General features: G+C 41.7%; 1 protein-coding gene across 1 annotated transcript in view; it reads right to left on the bottom strand.

The window, feature by feature from the left end:
• Nucleotides 1–23,113, bottom strand: part of LOC132390869 (uncharacterized) — a 54,194-nt gene that overhangs the window by 14,015 nt on the left and 17,066 nt on the right. Inside the window, exons 4-5 of the mRNA XM_059963413.1 lie at nt 19,296–19,415; nt 4,184–4,250 (exon numbers count right to left, since the gene is read on the bottom strand). Coding sequence (XP_059819396.1) covers nt 4,184–4,250; nt 19,296–19,415 — 187 coding nt within the window. The remainder of the gene's footprint in view (nt 1–4,183; nt 4,251–19,295; nt 19,416–23,113) is intronic.

Below are 23,113 nucleotides of genomic sequence, written 5' to 3'. Positions count from 1 at the left end.
CTTGCTGCTTATTGAGGCAGGGAAAAGAGGAGGAATTACATACCTCTGCCTGGCTGAGCATAGATTATCAGCCATTTTAGCAAGCTTCCTATAGTCCTGCACGGTGCATTAACGTAGGCTATGTAAACTTGATCAGGCATTTGCTGAATGCAAATAAACCAAGGATGGTGATTTTCCAGGAGAGAGAGCATGTGGTCTATTAGCTTTGAAGTCTTAATATCACCAAGGCCGGTCATGGAGAGCAACGGTTTGGGCGCACTCAGATTCCGAAAGTCCAAATGATGAGTTTTCAGTGATCAGTATTTATCATCAGGCAGGTGTTCTGGTAGACACTCTTGCAGCCATGTATTTTCTGAGCAGTGCTACCACATGGTAGAATTTGGTGTTGTCGGCGGTGTTTTCTCACAGTACAAATTGGGCCTCAGCTTGTACAAACCAAGCAACAGCATTTTGCTCCCAAAACTCCAGCAGTTTCTAAGTGACTGATTGGCCAACATGTTCAATAACTCTGGAATCATCCTTGAGAATCAGGATCACCAATGTAGGTTTTCACTAATAAAATAACATGAGGTGTTTTATGTTTAAGAAACAATGGTACAACTCATTTATGGAGCTCCAAAAACTGAACATGAAAAGGTCTTTACATAATTATGTCATCAGGTCAGACCAGCCTCTGAAAGGGAACCCCAACTCAATGTATGTTTCCATCAATTACATTACTCTACACAGGCAAGAGGTACAGGAGCCTAAAGACCCACACTCAATGACTCAGGTAGAGTTTCTTCACATCTGTCAGATTTTTGAACCCATGAATACTACCTCATTATTCATTTTTTTCTGCACTATTCATTTATTTTGTAATTTGTGGTAACGTTATGTCTTTGCACTGTTCTGCTGCCTCATTTTAAATTTTTTGACATATAAGACAGTGATAAATAACCTGGTTCTGATATATAAATTAACTAACAATCTAGGTTAAAATTATTGCACAGATCAAAAATCTAAATCAATTCTTTACGAAACATTGGCAAAATATCTTCCAGCTGCCAACAGCAGGACTATCGGACTATCAAATTTGGGAACTTTCAAAAAGGCCACAAGTAGAGCAGATATTTCAGAGGGTTTAGGATTTAAGGAGATTACAATGAAAGGGAGGGAGGGAGGGACAAGGCAATAGAGAGACTCGTAAACAAGATGACAACCTAGAAATTCAGCAGTTTCCCAACATGGAGCCAATATACTGTAGGTCAGTGAACAATGTACTGATGGGTGTAACTGGCTAAGTACAAGTTTGTACCCTGGCAGCTGAACTTGTGAGTTTTCTGGTTTATGGAGAGAGGCACGAGAGGGTTTTTTTAACAGTACATTGGCATATCAATGTTTGGAGGTAACAATGGCATGGATAAGTGTTCCAGCAGCAGATGAAATGAGACAATAAGGCTATAGAGGTGGGAATATGATTAAAAGAGCAAGTATTAGGACACTCTCAACAAAATCAATTTTTTTTGCCTATCTGTTTAGTATCTACAGTTGGCTTAGGTTGTAAAAATTTTGCCGAGTGAGGGAAGGAGCAAATGATCCTAAAAATTACAGTGCAGTACAGGCCCTTCATTTCATGATATTTTGGCAACAATAGAGTCAGGTACTAGAGAGTACCCCTGTGGCTGTACCCCTTGACAATAAGTACTCCTGTTTGAGTACTGTTGGGGTGGGGGGGGAGACAGTCGAGCTGGGGGAAGCAACAGTGGCTGTGCCTCTGGCACAGAGTCTGGTCCTGTGGCTCAGATGGGTAGGGAAAGGCAGTAGTGATAGGGGATTCTATAGTTAGGGGTCAGACAGGCAATTCTGTGGATGCAGGAAAGAAACTTGGATGGTAGTTTGCCTCCCAGGTGCCAGGGTCCGGGATGTTTCAGATTGCGACCAAGATATCCTGCAGTGGGAGGGAGAACAGCCAGAGGTTGTGGTGCATATTGGTACCAATGTCATAGGTAGGAAAAGCCAAGAGGTCTTGAATAAAGACTACAGGGAGTCAGGAAGGAAGTTGAGAAGCAGGACCACAAAGGTAGTAATACTGCCTGTGCCACACGATAGTGAGTACAGGAGGTGGAGGATAAATGTGTGGCTGAGGGATTGGAGCAGGGGGCAGGGATTCAGATTTCTGGATCATTGGGACCTCTTTTGGGGCAGGTGTGACCTGTACAAAAAGGATGGGTTGCACTTGAATCCCAGGGGGACCGATATCTTGGCAGAGAGGTTTGCTAAGGCTACTCGGGAGAGTTTAAACTAGAATTGTTGGGGGGGTGGGAACCAAACTGAAGAGACTGAGGAAGAGGAGGTTAGCTGACATATAGAGAAAGCTTGTAGACATTGCAAGAGGGAGGATAGGCAGGTGATAGAGAAGGGATGCACTCAGACCGAACACTTGAGATGTGTCTATTTTAATGCAAGGAGTGTTGTGAACAAAGTGTATGAGCTTAGAGCATGGTTCAGTACTTGGATATATGATAAAAGTGGAGAGTGGTTCATTTTGGTAGGTCAAATATGTTGGCAGAATATAGTATTAATGATAAGACTCTTGGCAGTGTGGAGGATCAGAGGGATCTTGGGGTCTGAGTCCATAGGACACTCAAAGCAGCTGCGCAGGTTGACTCTGTGGTTAAGAAGGCATATGGTGTATTAGCCATCAATTATGGAATTGAATTTAGGAGCCAAGAGGTAATGTTGCAGCTATATAGGATCCTGGTCAGACCCCACTTGGAGTACTGTGCTCAGTTCTGTTCACCTCACTACAGGAAGGATGTGGAAGCCATAGAAAGGGTGCAGAGGAGATTTACAAGGATGTGTCATCAGCAAACTTACTAACCCATCCCTTCACTTCCTCATTCTCATGCATTATGAGAATAGGTTAAGTGAACTCAGCTTTTTTACTCCTTGGAGTGACAGAGGATGAGAGGTGACCTGATAGGGGTGTACAAGATGATGAGAGGCATTGATCATGTGGATAGTCAGAGGCTTTTTCCTAGGGCTGAAATGGTTGCCACAAGAGGACACAGGTTTAAGGTGCTGGGGAGTAGGTACAGAGGGGTAAGTTTTTTACTCAGAGAGTGCTGAGTGCATGGAATGGGCTGCTGGCAATGGTGGTGGATATGATAGGGTCTTTTAGGAGGCTTTTATATAGGTACATGGAGCTTAGTAAAATAGAGGGCTATGGGTAAGCCTAGTAATTTCAGAGGTAGGAACATGTTCAGCACAACTTTGTGGGCCGAAGGGCCTATATTGTGCTTTAGGTTTTCTATGTTTCTATTAACCTACTCTAAGATCAATTTAACCATACCCTTCTACATAGCACTCCATTTTCCTATCATCTGTGTTCTCATCGAAGAGTTTCTTAAATGCCCCTAATATATCTGCCTCTACCACTCCCCCGCACCCACACATCCACTACACTGTCTGTGAAAAAAACTAACCTCTTTCCTTGAATTATCTTACAATACACCCCCTTGTATTAGCCATTTCCACCCCGGGAGAAAATAAATCTCTAGTTATCCACTCTATCTATGCCTTTTATCAACTTGTACACCCCTATCAAGTCACTGCTCGTCCTCTTCCACTCCAAAAGAAAAAAAGCCTCGCTCAGTCAACCTATCCTCGCAAGACATGCCCTCTAGTCCATGCAGCATCCTGGTAAACCCTCTCTAAAGTTGCCACATTCTTCCTCTAATGAGGTGACCAGAACTGAATGCAATATTCCAAGTGTGGTCTCACCAGGGTTTTATAGAGGTGCAACATTACCTTGTACTCTTGAAGTCAATCCCCTGACTAAAGAAAGACAACACACCATACGCCCTCTTAACAACCCTATCAACTTGTGGGGTAACTTTGAGTAACTGCACCCATCTCTATTACCGTCCTGGCACTTCTTCATAAGGGGTGCTTTGATAAGGATGGAAGTGATAGGCGAGCCTCTCCCAACACTGATGAGTAGCAAATGCTGAATTGTGTGTCAGGTGGATGTTACCCTTTGTGGAATTGTCTGTCATCCATAACAAGCTCAATCTTCACAGCAGAAAGAGACAAGATGATATTGAAACAAAAGAAATTATTCATACGGACAGGCGACATTTATTGTGAGGGCATTTGTGAAGAATCATCTATGGCAGGCTTTCATCAGTGAATCATTCACCTTTTATCCTCCTTCTCTTTAACAGCTTCTCTCTTTTTTGCAGTAGAATTTTCATATATATATCTATCTGCACAGAAAATATGAAAAGGCATCAAAATTAATAATTGTCAGTGCTTTTGTTTGCAAGATATGGTGATATCCAAATTCTAAGAAAAATACCATACTGGATTACTTTGACAATGTTTTGCAAAATTGGCCTGAACTCCACATCATAGAACATAGAACAATACAGCACAGTACAGGCCCTTCGGCCCACAATGTTGTGCCGACAGTTAAACCCTGCCTCCCATATAACCCTCCACCTTAAATTCCTCCAAATACCTGTCTAGTAGTCTCTTAAATTCCACTAACGTATCTGCCTCCACCACCGACTCAGGCAGTGCATTCCATGCACCAACCACTCTCTGAGTAAAAAACCTTCCTCTAATATCCCCCTTGAATTTTCCACCCCTTATCTTAAAGCCATGTCCTCTTGTATTGAGCAGTGGTGTCCTGGGGAAGAGGCACTGACTGTCCACTCTATCTATTCCTCTTAATATCTTGTATACCTCTATCATGTCTCCTCTCATCCTCCTTCTCTCCAGAGAGAAAAGCCCTAGCTCCCTTAATCTCTGATCATAATGCTTACTCTCTAAACCAGGCAGCATCCTGGTAAATCTCCTCTGTACCCTTTCCAATGTTTCCACATCCTTCCTATAGTGGACACGGTACTCCAAGTGTGGCCTAACCAGAGGTTTATAGAGCCGCATCATTACCCCGCAACTCTTAAATATCCCTTGACTTATGAAAGCTAACACTCCATAAGCTTTCTTAACTATCCTATCTACCTGTGAGGCAACTTTCAGGGATCTGTGGACATGTACCCCCAGATCCCTCTGCTCCTCCACACTCCCAAGTATCCTGCCATTCACTTTGTACTCTGCCTTGGAGTTTGTCTTTCCATAGTGTACCACCTCACACTTCTCTGGGTTGAACTCCATCTGCCTCTTCTCAGCCCACTTCTACATCCTATCAATGTCTCTCTGCAAACTTCGATAATCCTCAACACTATCCACAATACCACCAACCTTTGTGTCCACTGCAAACTTGCCAACCCACCCTTCTACCCCCACATCCAGGTCATTAATAAAAATCACAAAAAGTAGAGGTCCCAGAACCGATCCTTGTGGGACACCACTAGTCACAACCCTCCAATCCAAATGTACTCCCACCACCACGACTCTCTGCTTTCTGCAGGCAAGCCTATTCTGAATCCACCTGGCCAAACTTCGCTGGATCCCATGCCTTTTGACTTTCTGAATAAGCCTACCATGTGGTACCTTGTCAAATGCCTTACTAAAATCCATGTAGATCACATCCACTGCACTACCCTCATCTATATGCCTGGTCACCTCCTCAAAGAACTCTATCAGGCTTGTTAGACACAATCTGCCCTTCACAAAGCCATGCTGACTGTCCCTGATCAGACCATGTTTCTCTAAATGCCCATAGATACTATCTATAAGAATCTTTTCCAATAGCTTTCTCACCAGAGACTTAAGGCTCACTGGTCTATAAATACCTGGATTATCCCTACTACCTTTTTTGAACAAGTGAACAACATTTGCCTCCCTCCAATCCTCCGGTACCATTCCTGTGGACAACGAGGACATAAGGATCCTAGCCAGAGTCTCAGCAATCTCTTCCTTCGCCTCGTGGAGCAGTCTGGGGAATATGCCATCAGGCCCTGGGGACTTAACCATCCTAATGTATTTTAACAACTCCAATACCTCTTCTCCCTGAATATCAACACAATATCAACATGCTCCAGAACATCAACCTCACTCATATTGTCCTTACTGTCATGAAGTTCCCTCTCATTGGTGAATACTGAAGAGAAGTATTCATTGAGGACCTCGTTCACTTCCACAGCCTCCAGGCACATCTTCCCACTTTTATCTCTAATCGGTCCTTCACATAATTTGTTCTTCACATAATTGAAGAATACCTTGGGGTTTTCCTTTACCCTACTCGTCTAGGCCTTCTCATGCCCCCTTCTTGCTCTCCTCAGTCCCTTCTTAAGCTCCTTTCTTGCTACCCTATATTCCTCAGAAACGTTTTAAATTTCTGAAGATCTGCAAGGTCTGGCACAAGGAGTGCTGGAAAATGCAGTTAGTATAGATATAAGATAGCTGGTGTGGAAACAATGGATAGAAACAGATCATTTGATCCACTATCCATAAATTTATTCTAGAAAGCAGAGGAACATATCAAGGTAGACGAGTGGCACTGCAGCACAGCGGTTCGTGCAATCGATTGACTGCACCAGTGATCACTGATTAGAGTTTGATTCCTGCCGCTGTCTGTCAGGAGTTTGCACGTTTACCCTGTGATTGCATGGGTTTCCTCCGGGTGCTCTGGTTACCACCCACAGTCCAAAAAGACATATGGATTAGGGCTAGTAAATTGTGGGCGTGTTATTTTAGCTGCTGCCAGCAAAGCTGTGGACTGTGTTGGTCGCTGATGCAAATGAATAATTGCACTGTATGATTTGATGTTTCAATGTGCATGTGACAAACAAAACCTAGCTTTAATCATTAAATTGCAAACTAATGAGAAAAAAAGACAATTCAAGCATCAGAAGAAGCAGGCTTTAATCTGGCCTGAATTTCAGTGTAGCCCAGTGGACAAAGACCAGCTGGCAAGCACTTCACAGAGTATAGTTATGTTACTGGATGTTTCAATGTCTTAGTTCTGCAACTCTACTCTGATAATACTGTGCTTTCTCTTTGCACATGATTTTAGAAAGATGTTTATGAGCTTTTACCTGGGTGTACTTGGCTATGGTTAAGTGTTAAATATCTGAAAATTAGGTGTGTTCCATTATAAGCACCATTCCCGTTTATGGAGGATTTGTGTGACCAAGTGTGACTCAACACAGACCAAGAACGTGTTACGTGTCCTCAGTTCTCTAATGTTATATTTGTTTTCCATCTGTTATGATCTATGTATGACTAATTTTCCCAACAGATACATCAATTTATTACACCACTAACCAGCGACAAATATATGTTTTCGTTTACATTCTTATATGAGTTTAATTTGATACAGTACTTGAATCTGAAAAGCAAAAACAAAACTGCAAATGCTGGAACTCCTGAGAAAAGCTAGGAGTCAGTTTGTACAGAGATAAACAGAACTAATCATGAAATGTCATCGAACTGAAATATCATAGTTCAGTATGACCTTTCATACCATAGTATTTCCAGTTTGTTATGTTTTTAATTTTTATATTTAAAATGTCCAGATATATTTAAAATGATCTAGATTTGCTTTCCTATTCATGTTTTTAAAAAATTAACAATCTCAAGTGTGAAAGTTCATCAGGAATTAGGTGTTCTGTAAAATATCAAAGGAAGAGAATAACTTCCTGAACAGCCTGAGGCAAAACATATTGAAAGAACCCATCAAGATTAACAGAAGCCAAATGACAGAAGTGGAGAAATTAACTGCATTGAAGGGTAACAATTTCCTAAGGATGGATGGCTTTCTTCCCAGGGTTGTAAAGGAAGAAGGTAAAAATATTGCAATGTATGACCCATTACACATTGATGTAATGCTCAATTTATTGCTGAACCTGTGATTAATTCATCTGGATTCCCTTGCTGTCTTTATATTAGACATGTATTTTAACTGCTTTCTTAGCCTGGCCTGCCTTTTTTAGTGAAATATGCATTCATGTCCCCAGGATTTACTGTTCTAAAGATCGCATGGATGAACTACAACAATTGTTCATCCCAGTTTGGCAAAAGAATAAACCAGGGAAGGTAGTGCACCCGTGGCTGACAAGGGAAATTAGGGATAGTATCAAGTCCAAAGAAGAAACATATAAATTAGCAAAAAAAAGCAGCACACCTGAGGACTGGGAGAAATTCAGAGACCAGCAGAGGAGGACAAAGGGCTTAAATAGGAAAGGGAAAAAGGATTATGAGAGAAAGCTGGCAGGGAACATAAAAACTGACTGTAAAAGCTTTTATAGATACGTGAAAAGAAGAAGATTGGTCAAGACAAATGTAGGTCCTTTACAGTCAGAAACAGGTAAATTGATCATAGGGAACAAGGACATGGCAGACCAATTGATTAACTACTTTGGTTCTGTCTTCAATAAGGAGAACATAAATAATCTTCCTGAAATAGTAAGGGACTGAGGGTCTAGTGAGATGGAGGAACTGAGGGAAATACATGTTAGTAGGGAAGTGTTGTTAGGTAAATTGAAGGGATTAAAGGCAGATAAATCCCCAGGGCCAGATGGTCTGCATCCCAGAGTGCTTAAGGAAGTAGCCCAAGAAATAGTGGATGCATTAGTGATAATCTTTCAAAATTCCTGAGATTCTGGATTAGTTCCTGAGGATTGGAGGGTGGCTAATGTAACTCTACTTCTTAAAGAAGAAGGGAGAGAGAAACTGGGTAATTATAGACCTGTTAGCCTGACATCGGTGGTGGGGAAAATGCTAGAGTCGGTTATCAAAGATGTGATAACAGCACATTTGGAAAGAGGTGAAATCATCGGACAAAGTCAGCATGGATTTGTGAAAGGAAAATCATGTCTGACGAATCTTATAGAATTTTTTGAAGATGTAGCTTGTAGAGTGGATAGGGGAGAGCCAGTGGATGTGGTATATTTAGATTTTCAAAAGGCTTTTGACAAGGTCCCACACAGGAGATTAGTGTGCAAACTTAAAGCACACGGTATTGGGGGTATGGTATTGATGTGGATAGAGAATTGGTTGGCAGACAGGAAGCAAAGAGTGGGAGTAAACGGGACCTTTTCAGAATGGCAGGCAGTGACTAATGGGGTACCGCAAGGCTCAGTGCTGGGACCCCAGTTATTTACAATATATATTAATGATTTAGATGAGGGAATTAAATGCAGTATCTCCAAGTTTGTGGATGACATGAAGCTGGGCAGCGGTGTTAGCTGTGAGGATGATGCTAAGAGGATGCAGGGTGACTTGGATAGGTTAGGTGAGTGGGCAAATTCATGGCAGAAGCAATTTAATGTGGATAAATGTGAGGTTATCCACTTTGGTTGCAAGAACAGGAAAACAGGTTATTATCTGAATGGTGGCCGATTAGGAAAAGGGGAGTTGCAACAAGATCTGGGTGTCATTGTACACCAGTCATTGAAGGTGGGCATGCAGGTACAGCAGGCAGTGAAAAAGGCAAATGGTATGTTGGCATTCATAACAAAAGGATTTGAGTACAGGAGCAGGGAGGTTCTACTGCAGTTGTACAAGGCCTTGGTGAGACCACAGCTGGAGTACTGTGTGTAGTTTTGGTCCCCTAATCTGAGGAAAGACATTCTTGCCATAGAGGGAGTACAGAGAAGGTTCACCAGATTGATTCCTGGGATGGCAGGACTTTCATATGAAGAAAGACTGGATTGACTAGGCTTATACTCACTGGAATTTAGAAGACTGAGGGGGGGATCTTATTGAAACGCATAAAATTCTAAAGGGATTGGACAGGCTAGATGCAGGAAGATTGTTTCCGATGTTGGGGAAGTCCAGAACGAGGGGTCACAGTTTAAGGATAAAGGGGAAGCCTTTTAGGACCGAGATGAGAAAAAACTTCTTCACACAGAGAGTGGTGAATCTGTGGAATTCTCTGCCACAGGAAACAGTTGAGGCCGGTTCATTGGCTATATTTAAGAGGAAGTTACATATGGCCCTTGTGGCTAAAGGGATCAGGGGGTATGGAGAGAAGGCAGGTACAGGGTTCTGAGTTGGATGATCAGCCATGATCATACTGAATGGCGGTGCAGGCTCAAAGGGCCGAATGGCCTACTCCTTCACCTATTTTCTATGTTTCTATGTTTCTTGCACCTGTTTTAGAACTGTGCCCTTATGTCTCTCCTCATTCAAACTACCAAAATGTAAAACTGAAAATGTCTCAGCTGCCACCTATGAATCCACTCCTCTATCCTATTCCTCTGTTACTGCACTCCTGTAGATTTTCTGTCAAGTGTTATGTGGAAATTGTGTACTGTGTGGTCAAAGCCAAACCCAGATCATTAAAATATTCTTTAAGAATGGTAGTCATTTGTTAATCTCTGCCTTTCCTGTCTTGTCTTTTCAGATCTCTTTCACAACTAATCTTTGCCTTCTTTTACTTGCACAACTTTCTATCAATGTTGTGACATCCTTTTTATTGTACAGCCTTCAATTTGCATGAGGAGTCTTCACTGTGACACCTTATTAAAAAAAATCAGTAAATCCATTTATATCACATCAGACTAATTTCTGTCATTGACTCTTTCTGTTTTTGTTTAATCAAAAAAATTTAATGTTAGTTGGCATAGTTTACAACTATATGTGGGCTCTCTGTAATTAATCCACATCACTACCAATTCCATTCGCAGTCATTATTTCTAGAACTTTTCCTATCACATAGGATAAAATGACTTGTTATGTAGTTTGTCCCTAAATATTCTGATTGTGAAATGGATGGGATAATGTTCTCAGGAGATGGTCAGAAAGACTTCTTAAACTGTTGATGAAGTGTCTGGTGGAGGTATGCACATCGTGCAAGGGGACAATGGATATCATCCCCTGTCAAGGTTAAAACCAACTGCTCCTGGCGAGAAGTGGCCTGGAAGGTCTTCGTAAAGACATGAGGGGGAGGGTCATTGAGCACCAGTGCTTTGAGGAACCATGCAAAAGTCCCTCTCTGCTCCTATGAACAGAAGAAAAAGAAATTACAAAAAAAAAGATTTTCAGCAAAGAGAAACAGAGTTCTCTTTCTGAAAAGATATGCTGGTTTTGGATGGGGAATGAAAGGGTTAATGTATGAGCAGTGTTTGATGACTCTGTGCATATACACCAGTGTATATGAAGAAGAAGAATGAAGAATACAGAAGAATGGAGGTGAATCTCATCAAAACCCAACGATTACTAAAAGACCTAGATAGAAACGACATGGAGAGGATGTTTTCAATAGTGGCAGAGTCTAGGATCAGAGAGCACTGTCTCAGAATAAAGGGGCATCCCTCTGCAGACAGAGATGAGGAGGAATTTCTTTAGCCAGAAGGTGGTGAATCTGTCGAATTTATCACCTCAGATGGCTGTGGAAGTCAAGTCATTGGGTATACTTAAAATGGAGGTCCTTAATTAGGAACAGCATCAAAGTTTACGGGGAGAAGGCAGGAGAGTGGAGTTGAGAGGGAAAACAAATCAGCCCATGATAGAATGGTAAAGTAGACTCAATGGGCCAAATGATCTAATCCTGCTCCTGCTGTTTGTCTTATAGTCTCATGGAGTTAATATTTCACATTGAAGACCTGTTAGCAGAACAGAGAAAAAGAGAAAACAAGCTAACCTCAGTAGCCACTTTATTAGTAATGTCCTGTACATGTTTGTGTTCTTCTGCTGCTGTAGCCCATCCACTTCAAAGTGCAATGTGGTGCACATTCAGAGATGCCCTCTGCACACCACTGATGTAACACGTGGTTATTTGTGTTACTGTTGCCTTCCTGCCAACTTGAACTAGTCTGGCCAGTCTCCTCTGACCTCTCCAATTAACAAGGCACTTTTGCCCACAGAACTATCGTTCACAGGATTTTTTTGTATTTTGCACCATTATGTTTAAACTCTCGATGGTCTGCACCTGGGCTGGACCGGAACCAATGTCCTAGGGGGAGCGTTTGCTACTGCTGTTCAGGAGGATTTAAACTAATGTGGCAGGGGGATGGGAACAAGTGTAGAGAGACACGGGTGTTGTAAAATGAGGGCAGAAGCAAAAAGTAGCAAGGTGAAAAGTAAAAGTGGCAGGCAGGCAAATCCTGGGCAAAAACCAAAAAGGACCACTTTTCAACATAATTGTATAAGGGCTCAGAGTGTTGTAAAAGCAAGCTTGAAGGCTTTCTGTGTCAATACGAGGAGCATTCGTAACAAGGATGAATTGAATGTGTAGATAGTTATTAATGAATATGATATAGTTGGGATCACAGAGACATGGCTCCATGGTGACCAAGGATGGGAGCTCAACATCCAGGGATATTCAATATTCAGAAAAGGAGGTGGGGTAGCGTTGCTGGTTAGAGAGGAGATTAACACAATAGAAAGGAAGGATGTTAGCCTGGAGGATGTGGATTTGATATGGGTAGAGCTGCTTAACACTAAGGGGCAGAAAACACTGGTAGGAGTTGTGTACAGGCCACCCAACAGTAGGAGTGAGGTTGGGGATGGCATTAAACAGGAAATTAGAAATGCGTGCAATAAAGGAACAGTAGTTATAATGGGTGACTTCAATCTACATATAGGCTTGGTGAACCAAATTGGTAAGGGTGCTAAGGAAGAGGATTTCTTGGAATGTATGCCGGATGGTTTTCTGAACCAACATGTCAAGGAACCAACTAGAGAGCAGGCCATTCTAGACTGGATATTGAGCAATGAGGAAGGGTTAGTTAGCAACCTTGCCGTGTGAGGCCCCTTGGGTAAGAGTGACCATAATATGGTGGAATTCTTCATTAAGATGGAGAGTGACATAGTTAATTCAGAAACAAAGGTTCTGAACTTAAAGAAGGGTAACTTTGAAGGTATGAGACATGAATTAGCTAAGATAGACTGGCAAATGATACTTCAAGGGTTGACAGTGGATATGCAATGGCAAGCATTTCAAGTCAAGTCAAATTTTATTGTCATTCCGACCATAACTGCTGGTACAGTGCATAGGAAAATGAGACAACGTTTCTCAGGACCATGGTTTACATGACACATTACAAAAAGGTAGACTGAACTACGTAATAAAAAAAAACACTAGAATACAGACCTACACTGGACTGCACAAAACAGTGCAGGCATTACAATAAATAATAAACAGGACAGTAGGGCAAGGTATCAGTCCAGGCTTCGGTTATTGAGGAGTCTGATAGCTTGGGGGAAGAAACTGTTACATAGTCTGGTCGTGAGAGCCCGAATGCTTTTTTCCCAGATGGCAGGAGGGAGAAGAGATTGTATGAGGGGTGCATGGGGTCCTTCATAATGCTGTTTCCTTTGTGGATGCAGCGTGTAATGTAAATGTCCGTGATGGCGGGAAGAGAGATTGCATGGATGAACTACAACAAGTGTTCATCCCAGTTTGGCAAAAGAATAAACCAGGGAAGGTAGTGCACCTATGGCTGACAAGGGAAATTAGGGATAGTATCAATTCCAAGGAAGAAACATACAAATTTGCCAGAAAAAGCGGCACACCTGTGGACTGGGAGAAATTCAGAGTCCAGCAGAGGAGGACAAAGGGCTTAATTAGGAAAGGGAAAAAAGATTATGAGAGAAAGCTGGCAGGGAACATAAAAACTGACTGTAAAAGTTTTCATAGATATGTGAAAAGAAAAAGATTGGTTAAGACAAATGTAGGTCCCTTACAGGTGAATTGATCATGGAGAACAAAGACATGGCAGACCAATTGAATAACTACTTTAGTTCTGTCTTCACTAAGGAGGACATAAATAATCTTCTGGAAATAGTAGAGGACCGAGGGTCTATTGAGACAGAGGAACTGAGGGAAATACATGTTAGTAGGGAAGTGGTGTTAGGTAAATTGAAGGGATTCAAGGCAGATAAATCCCCAGGGCCAGATGGTCTGCATACCAGAGTGCTTAAGGAAGTAGCCCAAGAAATAGTGGATGCATTAGTGATAATTTTTCAAAACTCTTTAGATTCTGGATTAGTTTCTGAGGATTGGAGGGTGGCTAATGTAACCCCACTTTTTAAAAAAGGAGGGAGAGAGAATTATAGACTGGTTAGCCTGACATTGGTGGTGGGGAAAATGCTAAAGTCAGTTATTAAAGATGAGATAACAGCACATTTGGAAAGAGGTGAAATCATTGGACAAAGTCAGCATGGATTTGTGAAAGGAAAATCATGTCTGATGAATCTTAGAGAATTTTTTGAGGATGTAACTAGTAGAGTGGATAGACAAGAACCAGTGGATATGGTATATTCAGATTTTCAAAAGGCTTTTGACAAGGTCCCACACAGGAGATTAGTGTGCAAACTTAAAGCACACGGTATTGGGGGTATGGTATTGATGTGGATAGAGAATTGGTTGGCAAACAGGAAGCAAAGAGTGGGAATAAATGGGACCTTTTCCGATTGGCAGGCAGTGACTAGTGGGGTACCAAAAGGCTCAGTGCTGGAACCCCAGTTGTTTACAATATATATTAATGATTTAGACGAGGGAATTAAATGCAGCATCTCCAAGTTTGCGGATGACACGAAGCTGGGCGGCGGTGTTAGCTGTGAGGACGATGTTAAGAGGATGCAGAGTGACTTGGATAGGTTAGGTGAGTGGGCAAATTCATGGCAGAAGCAATTTAATGTGGATAAATGTGAGGTTATCCACTTTGGTTGCAAGAACAGGAAAACAGATTATTATCTGAATGGTGGCCGATTAGGAAAAGGGAAGGTGCAACGAGACCTGGGTATTATTGTACACCAGTCATTGAAAGTGGGCATGCAGGTACAGCAGGCAGTGAAAAAGGCAAATGGTACATTGGCATTCATAGCAAGAGGATTCGAGTACAGGAGCAGGGAGGTTCTTTCTTTCTTTTTCAATCTTTTTATTAATTAAAAAAAACATAACATAATATTATATTACATATGTTATGAATACAATAGATTTGAAATTGAATTGATAACAAGATAACAATATCTTATTAAACTATCAGCGAAAAAGGATCATACAATATCAATCTAATAGGGAGGTTCTACTGCAGTTGTACAAGGCCTTGGTGAGACCACAGCTGGAGTATTATGTGCAGTTTTGGTCCCCTAACCTGAGGAAAGACATTCTTGCCATAGAGGGAGTACAGAGAAAGTTCACCAGATTGATTCCTGGGATGGCAGGACTTTCATATGAAGAAAGACTGGATCAACTAGGCTTATACTCACTGGAATTTAGAAGATTGAGGGGGGATCTTATTGAAATGTATAAAATTCTAAAGGGATTGAACAGGCTAGATGAAGGAAGATTGTTTCTGATGTTGGGGAAGTCCAGAACGAGGGGTCACAGTTTAAGGATAAAGGGGAAGCCTTTTAGGACTGAGATGAGGAAAACCTTCTTCACAGAGAGAGTGGTGAATCTGTGGAATTCTCTGCCACAGGAAACAGTTGAGGCCGGTTCATTGGCTATATTTAAGAGGAAGTTAGATATGGCCCTTGTGGCTAAAGGGATCAGGGGGTATGGAGAGAAAGCAGGTACAGGGTTCTGAGTTGGATGATCAGCCATGATCATACTGAATGGTGGTGCAGGCTCGAAGAGCCGAATGGCCTACTCCTGCACCTATTTTCTACGTTTCTATATTTCTAGACCCTGTTGGGTGTGAAAATCCCAGAGATAAAGTTTCTGAGCTACTCAAACCATCCTCTCTGGCATCAACAATGATTCCATGGTCAAAGTCAGTTGGATCACATTTCTTGTGCCTTCTGATGTTTGGTTTGAGCAACAAATGAACCTCTTGACCAATTCTGCATGCTTTTATGTAGTGAGTTGCTGCCATATGATTAGTCAATTAGATATTTGCATTAACAAACAGGAATATGGGTGTAGCTGATGAAGTGGCCACTGAGTGTATGTTTAAGTTATGGAGAGCGTGGAGAAGGGATCGAAAGGGAAAGGTGAATTGATAGTTAAAATGAGAAGAGTTGGAGAAAGATTGAAAACAAACAAAGGTGCGTATGTAAAATACTGCCCAGCATCTCCAGAAGTAACAGTGAGAGAAAAACTAAGCTGATATGCAGATGGATCATCTGCTGTAGAACTGGTAAATTCTGTTACAAATAGAGAAAATATTCAATATTGAGCCCAGAGTCTGCAATGAGACCTGGCAGAAGAGAAGGTACTGTTCCTCCTTCTTAACTTGAGCCTTACGAGAACTGTGAAGGAAGCCACAGACACAGAGATCAGAGTGAGATAGAGCAACAGGCAAATGGGTCACCCATAGAGTCTGAACAAAAGTGTTCCACAAAGCATTTGCCCAATCAGCATTTGCTCTCTCTAGTGCAGAGAGACCACATCATAAACACTAAATGTCGTGTACTAGGTTAGAGGAAGTGCGAATGAACCACTGCTTTATCGAAAACATTGGTCCTCAGATGGTAGGAAATGAAGCATTGCCCTGCTGTGACAAATTGGTGTGAGAAGAGGGGAGACCGGTGGCAATGACTGAGATGATTGATCCCTATAGAATTAGGAAAGAGAAGATATGTCTGATGGTGCAATCTCATTAAAGATAAATGATACTAGATAAAGTCTGTCTCCCTGAGCATGGAGTTTGGATAAGTTCCCTAATGCAGCAGTGAGCAAGAAACTCTGAGATGCTTTGGGTTAAAGCCCTATATCAGGATTGATTAGAATAGTCCCGATACAGGATTTAAACCCAACATATCACCAGCTCCTTCCTTTCCACCAGGGTTCCCAACCTATTTTTTGCCACGGACCCCTACCATTAACTGAGGGGCGCGTGGACACTCGGTTGGAAATGCCCGTATAGATGCTGATGACCTGCTGAGTTCTCCAAGAAGATTGTTTGTTGCTCCAGTTTCAAGCATCCGCAATTTTTGCATCTGTGAGATGTGGCAGCTATCAGCAAACATAGCCTGGACTTATCCTGGGGCTGGTAAGCTGAGAGTAATTTTGAATCCTGAGCTTTGTGGGATAAAACATCTAAGGTATAAATAAGGTCTGGACAATGAGTACAATTTGAGGTAAATGGTTATTTCCTTGAGCAATTAGAAACTGTGGTTTCTCACATCAGTGCACTTGAATTCTGTATGATGTGCTGCTGTTGGTGTTATCTTTGGGGAGTTTTATACCCAAAATTAATTTTATGGAGAATAAGAATTCCACTGATGAATGAGAAAACGTACTTTCTCATACCCAGAAATATGTACAAACCTGGGTCAGGCTGATCTCAAACAACACAGCACTTGACTTTTGTTCTGGAGTTGTGTGAATAAATTTCCAGCCCTATATCTCACTTAGTCTAATATTCTGCATCAGAAAATGACTGGTCTGTAATAAAGGACAGTGATTGAACGTCTTTAACAGAAAGACAGTGATTAGTAAGGGTATCAGTTAAGGGGAGAAGGCAGGAGGAGATTAAGAGAGATAATAAATCAGCCCTGATGGAGTGGTAGAGCAGACGATGGGCTCTACCATCAGGTACAGAATGTCCTAATTCTGTTCCTATGTCCTTGATTAGCCGGGGCAACAAAGGGTATGGGGAGAAGGCAGGGGAGTGGGGATGACTGGAAGAATTGGATCAGCCCATGATTGAATGGTGGAGCAGACTTGATGGGCCAAATGGCCTACTTCTCCTCCTATATCTTATGGTCTTATAGATTTGTAAGAGGTAGGTCAATCCTAGTGACTCTGATGGAATTTTTGCACATGGTTAAAGTGGGGGACCGGGTGGTGAATGCTTATGTTATGTTTGTGGACTTCTGGAAGGTGTGTGATAAAGGCCCATTTAAAAGTCCATTTCTACAAGCTGAAAATCAAGGAATTGATGATAAGTTGTTTACCTGGCTTGGAAATTGGCTAAGGGTAGGATACAGTGTTGGGAGAATGGATCGTTATTGTTGTTGGAAGGATATGTCAAATGGATACCCATTGCAGTTTGTTTTGGGGCCACAATTATTCAGCAATTTTATAAAAGATGGGATTGAAAAGCAAGTATGCTGATGCTGGCATTGCCAAGGGAAGAAATAACTTACAAGGAGGTATTGGTAGATCAAACAAATGAGCAAAACTGTGCCAAACGAACACTAGAAGAACTCAGCCAGTTTGAGCTGCATCTGTAGAAAGAGATACCAGTTAATGGTTTAGGTCAAAGACCCTTCATCGAGTGGATTCTGAAGCAGTTTTGATGAATGGTCCTTGACTTGAAACATTAATTGCTTTCTCTTTCCAAAGGTGCCATTCAACTTGCTGGGCTCTTCCAGCAGATCAGTTCTTGTTTCAAATTTCAGCAAATGCATTCTTATTGACTTTCCTCTACCAGATGGATTATAGTGCTGGCAAGTATGGGATCATACTTTGTAGGCATGACAAAAAAGTTAAGTTATGAACGTGTTGACAGAAACAAATGTTGTATTACAAGGGCTAGGGATATCGCTGAAGAGTGAACTTTGAACCATCTCAGTCAAACCGTGCCTGGAATTCTGATTAGACCTTCCTTCCATACGAGGGGTGATTGATAAGTTCATGGCCTAAGGTAGAAGGCATCGATTTTAGAAAACCTAGAACATTTATTTTTCAACATAGTCCCCTCCTACATTTACACACTTAGTCCAGCGGTCGTGGAGGATATGGATCTTGGACAGCGGGGGGGGGGGGGGGGGGGGGGGTGATTGATAAGTTTGTAGCCTAAAGTAGAAGGAAATGAGTTATATGGCTCTTGTTACATGCACATGCAGTTTAACTCTTTGAGTGATTATGCAGAGTTTGAAGCACTTCTACCTTGGGCCACGAACTTATCAACCACCCCGATGAGTTATTAACTTCAAACTTTCTGCATTTTCACTCAAAGAGTTGAACTGCATGTGCATGTAACGAGACCTGTTATCAATCAGCCCCACTGTGGACATTTTCTTGGAGGTCCAAGATCCGTATGCTCCACGACTGCCGGACTAAGTATGTAAATGTAAGAGGGGACTATGTTGAAAAATAAGTGCTATGTTTTCTAAAATTGACTCCTTCTACCTTAGGCCACAAACTTATCAAACACCCCTTGTATATTAACTGTTCTTCAGTTAGTGTCATTTATGTCCTTAAAGAGATTGATAATAAGTATTAATGGAATCAAAAGGTATGAGGTTAGTGCAGGAAAATGAGGCTGAAGTAAAAAATCAGCATGATCTTATTGAAAGGCACAATGGGCTAAAAGTCCAAAAGGCCAACCATTATTTCTATTTCAGATTTCATATCTGCTTTTGCAACCAAACTATCTGAGTGCAATTCATTTGGATGTTCTACTTAGATAAATGAAGACATAATTCCTAACACAGGGAACAATAGAAACTTTTAAGTCAGAATGCATTTATATTTTTCTCCTGAGTTGTGTGATCCTCACCATTCTGCTGTGAGCATTTCACTCTCCAGAAGCAGTAGCACAAAGATATGAACACGATCAGTATTATGGGACTGATGGCTACCAGAATCCAGGTGACCAGATCCGACTTAGTGGGGATATCTATATGAAAAATAGACATTCTATTAAAGAAAATCTCCAGACAGTGGTAGATAGAGTTCAATCCATCACAGACACAACCCTCCCCACCATTTACAAGGAGCACTGCCCAAAGAAAGCAGGACCCCAGCACCCAGACCATACTCTCTTCACACTACTGCCATTGGGCAGGAGGTATAGGAACCTCAGGCCACACACCACCAGGTCCAGGAACAGTTAATATCTGCATGGCTAACTCCACTCAGCTCAACACTGAACTGATCCCATAATCTATGGACTCACTTTCAAAGATTCTTTACAACTCATGTTCTCAGCATTATTTATATATATATATATGTATTTGTACAATATGTCTTCTTTTGCACATCAGTTGTTTATCAGTCTGTATGTATAATTTCTCATAAATACTTTTTTATTTATTTTCCTGTAAGTTCTTACAAGATAATGAATCTCAAGATATAGTGACATAAATATACTTTGACAATATTAAGTTCTTTGACTTTGATTTCTAACTGCCCTCAATAAGGAGGAGGTGACCTTCTTGGATTACTGCAGAAGTAGCTGTACTGTGTGACCGTTGGGAAGGAAATTACTGATTTTTGTCAAGTATTTCCCTTTGTATTTATTATGGAAATGATGATGTTGATCCAAGAAGGAGCGGAGATATATCTGCAAGTTATGATAGCATGTGACTTGTTGCAGAGGTCGGAAATGGTGGTGTTAGAACATTACAGCACAGAAACAGGCCCTTTGGCCCTTCGTGGCTGTGCTGAACCATTTTCCTGCCTAGTCCTACTGACCTGCAACTGAACCATATCCCTCCATACCCACCTCATCCATGTACCTGTCCAACTTTTTCTTTAAATGTTAAAAGTGAGCCCACATTTACAACTTCATCTGGCAGCTCATTCCACACTCCCACCACTCTCTGTGTGAAGAAGCCCCCCCCCCATGTTCCCTTTAAACTTTTCCCCCTTCACCCTTAACCCATGTCCTCTTTTTTTCCTCCCCTAGCCTCTAGAAAAACCTGCTTGCATTCACTGGTTCTAGTGCTTGTATCCTTCTATATGCTGGAGGGCATGGGAATCATTTGCAAGGTCAGCTTTAGTAACGACCCCTGTCTATGAGACAGCTACAGAAAATTTGAGGCCAAGGACTGGAGGTCCGGAAGTGGCCTGTCCTGGGGTTGGAGGTCTGTCTGTGTGTGTGAAGAGGTGGGTGGGAAAAGAACTTGTTTTGCTGTTGTTCTCATGTTGCAGCTTGTGCTGTTCTGCTGAGCTTTGTAGGCAGCTATGCTGGGGCTGCAATACGTGGAGACACTGTGGGCTGCCCCCCAGCACATCCTTGGATGTGTTGGCCATTAATACAAATGCCACATTCCACTTGTGTTTCGATGTGCATGTGATAAATAAATCTAAATGGGAACCAGGGAAGTATCTTCGAAGAAGTTTTGCCAAGTTGCTGAGAAAATCCTGCAGATAGTGTGCAGTATTGGTGGTGTTGTATTGAGTGCATGCTTCAGCATTATCCTTTAATCACAGTGAGCCCAACATCGAAGGGGGTTAGAGGAGCATTATCCCGACTGAAGGCAATTTAACTGAAATTCCCCAATCCCCAAATAACAGTTTTTTTATATATGCAGTGTCAAAGGGGTTGGAGCTGGGTTTGAACAGGGGATGTTACAATGAAGTTCCCTATGGTTAACTAGTAGGCTACCAAGAGGGACTTAGACCAGGTGGACTCAAGTGATGAGGAGACAAGAGACGAGGATGGTATTAACAAAGAATCTTCACTTGTGGATTGGTTAGTAGAGAACACAGGCTAGGACTCGAAAATCACTACACACGGGGTGGGGTAGGCTCAAGACTGAGCAAAATTGAACAAACCAGAGGAAACTTAAATAGGCAAACAAAACAAAGCACAGGTACACAGATGAATAAAACAAAGCAGAGGTGAAAATAATCATGGAAGGAGGAACTTTGGAGTCTGGAGGACTCTAGTACTCTTAGGTGGTCCGACCGAGGCATGATATGTAGTTTATTAGTTTAACTCGTCAGAGCTGTGGATTTGGAAATCAATAATGAAAACAGGAAGTGCTAGAAACATTCAGTAATCAGGCCACCTCTAGAACATAGAACATAGTACAGGAGCAGGCCCTTAACTAATTAAACTAGGAAGTAAATGCCTCACTAAATCAGAACCAGGTTTATTATCACCAAAATGTGTTGCGAAATTTGTTGTTTTGCAGCAGCAGTACTGTGCAATATGCAGAAATTACTGTATTTATAAGTAATTATTATAAAATTATAGTAAGCATTTTTTTCATTACTATAAGTAAACCCTTCTGCCAACGCAATGTCCGCATCCCTCTATACTCTCTCTGTAGGAAGAAAAAAAATCAGAGTTAATGTTCCAGACCAACGACCTTTTGTCAGAACCAGGATAGGTTACCAACCTAAAACTCTGTTTGTCTTTCTACAGGTGCTGCTTAACTTATTGACTATCTCCAGTGTTTTCCGTTTTTATCTAATTTGATTTTGGATGCATGTGTAGAAGACTTGATCATTCACTTTGCAGATGTCTTGAAATGGGAGGTATTGCAGACAGGGAAGAAGATTATCTGACATCACAGGGGGATCTTGATGAGTTAGGAAGTTGGTTTGGGACACTTGTGGGTTGCCCCAGCACATCTTGTGTTGGTTGTTATCGTAAAACGACATGTCCCTCTGTATGTTTCAAGGTACATGTGATAAATAAATGAATCTGAGCATTGGCAATTAGATTTCAATGCAGGTAAGTGTGAGGTGATGAATTTTGGGAAGTCAAACCAGAGTAGGATTTACACTACAAATAGTAAGGCACAAGGGAGTGCATTGGAACAGAGGGTCTTAGGAGTACAAATGGATAGTTCATTGAAAGTGATGTCACAGTTAGATACGGTGGTGAAATTGCGATTTAACATGCTGGTTTTCATTTGTCAGAACAACGAGTATTGGAACTCAGTTGTTGTATTGCAGGTGATTAAGTTGTTAGTGAGGCTGCACTTGGAGTACTCTGCACACTTTAAGTCACTCTGTTACAGAAAAGATGTGGTTAACTCGAAGATAGTGTAGAAAAGATTTATGACGATGTTGCCAGCACTGGAGGGGCCTGAGTTATGGGGGAGGTTGGACAGACTAGGACTTTATTCCTTGGAGCATAGGAGAATGAGGGGTGACTTTATAAAAATGTTTAATGTTATGAGAGGCGTAGATAAGGTGGATGCAACAATCTTTTCCCCAGGGTAGGGGTCCATAGATTTAGGATGAGAGGGGGAGAGATTTCAAAGGCACCTGAGGGGTATCTTTTCCACACAGTGGGTGTTGAGTATATGGAACTAACTGCCAGAGGAAGTGATTGAGGCAGGTACAACAGCATCTTTTAAAAAGAACTAGGATAGATAGAGGGGTATGGAGGGATCTGGGCCAAATGCAGGGTATTGGGACTAGCCAGGTGGGGTCTGTAATCATCATGGTCTCATTAGGTCACAGGGCCTGTATCCTTGCTGTATTTCTCTATGACTTTATGACCAAATAATAGAGTTACAGTTGCAGAATGTAAAGACATCTCCTTGTAGCTAGTTGTTACCAAGGACCTTGCTCATTGAGTTTTTGGAGGATATTTAACTGCTGATGTTTAACAGACAGTCTTGAACTGCACCC

Source organism: Hypanus sabinus, chromosome 3, assembly GCF_030144855.1.
Source record: "Hypanus sabinus isolate sHypSab1 chromosome 3, sHypSab1.hap1, whole genome shotgun sequence".
Taxonomy (NCBI): domain Eukaryota; kingdom Metazoa; phylum Chordata; class Chondrichthyes; order Myliobatiformes; family Dasyatidae; genus Hypanus; species Hypanus sabinus.
This window is presented reverse-complemented; position numbering and strand designations above follow the sequence as displayed.